The sequence below is a fragment of the Phaseolus vulgaris genome, chromosome 11 (genome assembly GCF_051622355.1).
Source record: "Phaseolus vulgaris cultivar YP4 chromosome 11, ASM5162235v1, whole genome shotgun sequence".
Taxonomy (NCBI): domain Eukaryota; kingdom Viridiplantae; phylum Streptophyta; class Magnoliopsida; order Fabales; family Fabaceae; genus Phaseolus; species Phaseolus vulgaris.
In genome coordinates this window covers 29,726,535-29,731,970 of record NC_143508.1, presented here as the reverse complement: position 1 = coordinate 29,731,970, position 5,436 = coordinate 29,726,535, and the positions used below count along the sequence as shown (strand labels likewise).

At 47.9% G+C, this 5,436-nt stretch overlaps 1 protein-coding gene across 1 annotated transcript; it reads right to left on the bottom strand.

The window, feature by feature from the left end:
* Positions 1-1,557: 1,557 nt before the first annotated feature.
* Positions 1,558-2,271, bottom strand: LOC150023162 (uncharacterized). Its single transcript, XM_090297745.1, has one exon. The coding sequence runs from the start codon at positions 2,269-2,271 to the stop codon at positions 1,558-1,560; it is 714 nt and encodes a 237-aa protein (XP_090153871.1).
* Between the last annotated feature and the right edge of the window lie 3,165 nt (positions 2,272-5,436).

Sequence of the window (5,436 nt, the reverse complement as noted above, 5' to 3'; positions counted from 1 at the left end):
TCCGCAAGGGAATAACTTAGGCGCACAAAGAGAAGCGTTAGAGCCCTTCAAGTAGTGACACGTGTATGGTTAGATGTGAGTTGCATGCCTCCACGTGTCATCATCTAAGAAGGTCGCGGTCCAAACAAAGGTGCACTCCGTACCGCTAAGGGTACAGACAAGCGCAGCCAAGCGCAGACACGCACAGACACTCACGCTCTACTGATTCTGGAGGTACGTTGTCGCAGAAAGGCATAACAGGGTTCTGGCACATGCCAGAGGGGCATAACAGAATTCTGTTAGGCCCAGATACAGAGAGAGGCATAAAAGAGAATCAGGGTGAGATTCAGGAGGGAGAGAGAAAAAAAACAGAGAGGAAGAGTTTTCACACACTCTACTAGCTTTTCTCATTCGGTGGTTCTGTGATCTAACTTGATCGTCGGAGTGCAAACGGCCGCTAGAGGCGCCGTCTGCGTGTTTTGCAGGTCGCGTTTGGAGATCCTGGAGAAGGTTCTGAGGGTGATTTTGCAGATAACACAGTCGCGTAGACGGGGCAGAGAGAGCTGCGAAGCGATTCCTCCACGCTCGAGTTGTCGGCAGGATCAGTAGGGGTGTCCCTTGTCCCCTCCAACTGATACAAATCTGGACAGGGCGACCATCCACCCTGTCAGCTGCTGCACCTCCTTCACCGAGACCGGACTCCTCATGGCAAGGATTGCAGCACACTTCTCTGGGTTCGCCTCTATCCCCCGCTCGATGAGTAGGAAACCCAAGAACCTACCTGCCTCCACCCCAAACATGCACTTCTCAGGGTTCAACTTCAACCGGTACTTAGCTATTGTCGCAAATAGCTCTTTTAGATCCGTCACATGTTGATCCCTCGCCTGCGAGGTCACCACCATATCATCCACATAGGCCTACACATTCCGACCTATCATGGGTGCAAGGACCCTATCCATCAGCCTTTGGTAGGTGGCACCCGCATTCTTCAGCCCAAAGGGCATCACCGTGTAGCAGTAACAAGACGTCTCGGTCATAAATGCGGTCTTGCACTCATCTCGGGGGTGCATCTTAATTTGATTATATCTAGAGAAAGCGTCTAAGAAACAAAGCATCCTACAACTCGAGGCACTATCCACCAAGGCGTTGATGCTTGGCAAGGGGTACGAATCCTTCGGGCATGCCTTGTTGAGGCCGGTGAAGTCCACGCACATTCTCCACTTCCCGTTGGCCTTCTTCACCAAGACCACATTTGCCAACCACTCAGGGTATTGAATCTCCCTTATGTGGCCGACACTCAGCAACTTCTTTGTTTCTTCCTTGATGACCTGTCGCCTCTCTTCATTGAACTTCCTTCTTCTATGGCAGACGGGCCTGACCTTGGGGTCCATGGTGAGGCGGTGACACAGGAAATTTGGGTCTATGCTCGACATGTCCGAGGCGGACCATGCAAAAGCGTATAGGTGTCGTGTTATCACCCCCAACAACTTGATCTTGCTCCGCTTCGTTCAACGACTTACCAAGCTTGAACGTTCTGCCCCCGATCTACCTCTCCACGATATCCCCTGCTGGCTTGGGTCACCTCTCCCGAGCTCTCTCTGCGCGGGAGACCCTTGCACGGGCGTCCCCGTCCCTGCTAGGTGGGCACTCTGTAACCATGAACACCCCTCTCTTGGTCTTGAGGCTGTTCTCATAACACCTATTAGCCTCTTGCTGGTCCGACTTGATGGTTATCACCTTCCCGCTCAAGTCCGACAACTTCATCTTCATGTGGCGCGTTGATGCTACCACCCTCAGCCTATTCAAAGCTGGTCTCCCCAACAGAATATTATAGGCTGAGGAAGCGTTAACCACCAAGTACCTTATGTTCTCCGTGCGGGATGCAAAGCCATTCGTAAAGGTGGTACTCAGCTCCAAATGCCCCCGCACCTCCACCTGGTCTCCCATGAAGCGATACAAGAACCCAGTGTAAGGCCTCAGCTGATCGGGAGACAGCTGCAGCTTATTGAAGGTGGACCAAAACATCACATTCGTCGAGCTACCTTGGTCCACTAGCACTCGATGCACCTTCCTCCCTGCGGTTACAACAGAAATCACCACAGGGTCGTTGTCATGGGGAATGGCGTCTCGAAGGTCGGCCTTCGTGAAAGTAAGGTCCACGTCGAGCACGTCATCCACCGCTTCCGCCTCTACTGACATCACTGATCGTGCATACTTCTTACGTTGAGAAGCAGTGCACCCTCCACCTGAGAAACCCCTCGAGATGGTGTGGATCCCTCCATGAACGGGCATCTCGTGCCCTTGGTCCTCACCTGACGTTGTTGGGGTCCTCTGTGGCTCCACCAGGTAGTCGTTTAGGAACCCACTCTTCACCAGCTCATCCAAGTAGTGTCCCAACGCCAAACAGTTGCGTTTGGAATGACCAAACGCTTGGTGAAACTCGCACCAAGCCTCCTTGAGGGGTCCCAGCTTCTTGTCAGTCTTGGGCGGCATCTTCAACCTCTCTGCTATGTTGGGCACAACTATCAAATCCTTCAGCTCTACCACAAAATTATGCCTCAAAGGCTTATTCTCCCTTGCACGCCCCCTAGTTTGAGGTTTCCTAGGCTCGTAGGGCTGCTTCTTCACGGGGACCCTCATGCACTCTCACGGGTTGCGCACGCGCGCTTCTCATTCACCTCCCATTTTGCTGCGATGTGAGCCACCGCTCGACGCCTTATCTCAACGAAGGTTTTGGGGCGATTTCTGATGAGTGATTCACTGAAAGGCCCTGGACAAATCCTTTTTCTGAACGTGTGAACCATCATCGTTTCATCCTTGGTGTTAAGCTTTACCACCTGCGTCCCAAAACGGTTAACAAACTCCTTCAGCGACTCACCCTGGTACTATCTTACGTCAAAAAGATCGTAAGAGTTGGGTGGGGGAGCACGATTCGCAATATACTGCTCCCTGAACAACTTCGACAACTGTGCGAACAACGTCACGTGGCTATCAAGGAGGCTGATGAACCAATCCATCGTCGTCCCTACCAGCGTGTTCATGAACAACTTACACCTTACTACATTAGAACCACCAACCAGCATCATTTGCATATGGAAGGCTGTGAGACGGGCCTCTAGATCCTCCATCTCTGTGAACGTGGCTTTCGATCCCACGAACGTAGCTAGTATCACAGCATCCATAATCGCCTGCGAAAAAGGCATGGGAAATTCCCTGGGAGGTGTAGCACATTCTTGTTCTTCTGCTTCACGATCCCCTGCCTGATTTCGCAAATCACGCTGCAACTCTTCATTTGTTCGGTGTAACTCTTCGTTTCTCGCTTGCGATGCAGCCAGATCAATCTGGATGCGTTCTTGATTAGCTCTTGACGCTGCCATCGCTTCTTGAAGGCCCTACATCATCTCCATAACTTGTTGCAGAGTAAGACCTTCGCCTCCGTATGGCGCATCAGATCCTTGCCTCGTATTCCTCATCCTGATCCTAAACCCTAAACCCTAAAACTCTTAACTCTTAGAGCTCTGTGTGTGTATTCTCTCTGTGTGTTACTTGCATTAGAATTGCGTACCTTGTTACGTTGGTTGTTACCCTTTATATACTCTAGTATTTCTGCCCTTTTTGCTAACTGTAGCTAGGCTTACTATAGGTGTGCCTTAGTGTCACTAACACCCGCTCTAAGGGCCATTTAGTGAGTAAGACTCCCTTCCCGGAGTGCAACCTCCACGGGATGACCACTTGGGTGCCAACTCATGCACCTAATCCCTGGGCCATCCGCCCTCGGAGTGCCCTAACTATTCACGTGCCATGCATGCAGATCACCCTTGGAACGTGAACCTTACGAGTCGTCTCTTTCCCAGTGGCTCTTTGATTGTGGTGCACCCTACCGCGTCGTCCACACCCCATGCATGGGCGCTCCGTGATCTAGACCTCTCCCTTACTGATAATTGGAGTGTGGCTTGGAAACCACCTTTTTCGACCCATCTTTACTGTTGGGTTACCGAGGTCCGAGGCCTCCACGCCCTACCTTGATGTCGCCCCCTCCTCGACTACCCTCACTTGTGAGCTCTGTGAGACACTGACCCGTCCTCCCAGCCTCCCTGCCTTCGGGGCCCCACCATAACTATGGTCAACGTCGAAGCCGAGGAGTGGTCAGTAGGTGTTGGGAGAAATTGAAATAAGCACTATACTAGACAAACTATTATCAATATTATTATTCTTATTATAATTATTATTATTATTATTCTTGTTATGATTATTATTATTTTTATGATTATCATTATTAGTATTAGTATAAGAGCTTATATTATCATAAGAAAATTATTAAATAAAAACTAATTTTTAAGACAAAAAATATTAGTTATTATATTTAGTAAAATAGATATTATTTTATAAACTAAAAAATTATTAGTATTTAAAGTAGTTTTTATAATTAATAAAATTTTATATTCCAAATTGGTATCTAATGTATAAAAATTTCATGGAGGTCTCCCGGTGTTTCCGAAGAGGCCGTGTCCACCCCCCCACTAAGGTGTCTAAGGCAATCTCGTACTCGCTTTCTTCTTCGAAAACAGGTCAATATTCGCTACTTCCATGGTTTGACCTGTATAGAATTTCATAGTCGGGGCCCTTGTGCTTGCAAGGGTTATCAGAGAATAAGCATGTCAAGCGTCTTCAGCGGAGATACAGAAATTAAAGCAAGAGTTGGTTGACTCCTCTAGCTCTCTGAAGGCGGCGCTTGAAGCCAACTCCGATTTGGAGGAGAGGGCTCGGATCGTCGAGGCCGATAGGGATCTGTTTGCCAGGGAGTTGGGATCGCTGAAGTCCCGACACACGAAGTTGGGCTTAGACTGTCGCTCAGGATGAGGCCATGAAAAAGAAAAAGAGCGTCGGTTATAATAAGATTACGTACTTGGCGTTTACGAGGAAGGGTTAGTCTTCCTTACAACATTGGAAGATGTCATGGATTGGGGAAAAAAATAGAAAATAGAATCTAAGTACCTGGCATTAAACCTCAACCCCATTAGTGTTTACAATCTCACATGTTGCGACATATCCTACATTTTAAGATGAGCAAAATAAATTTTCATCTCTCAACAACCCATCTGCATTGGTAGAGATTAGTTGGGTTGGGTTAGGGAAATGGAACAGTGAAATTATTGACATTCGCTTTTATATAAACAGTAATAGAAAAACTTAAACACATAGAAACCTACTTGTGGCCCATTTGAAGTGCAAATTTTGGAGTTCTTGCTTTAGAAAGCACACATGAATCATGCATGGCTTTCTTTTTCGATGGTGTTGTTGACAACTCCAATTCTATTGGTGCAATTCTTAGTCTTCATATCAGTCGTAACCTTTCTCAAACCTCTTTAGAATACATGAATGCTGATTGTTGAATGTTCTATCAAGAATGTAAGAGTAAGATTAAGCTACCTGAAGTTACATTTCCTATACTGATTT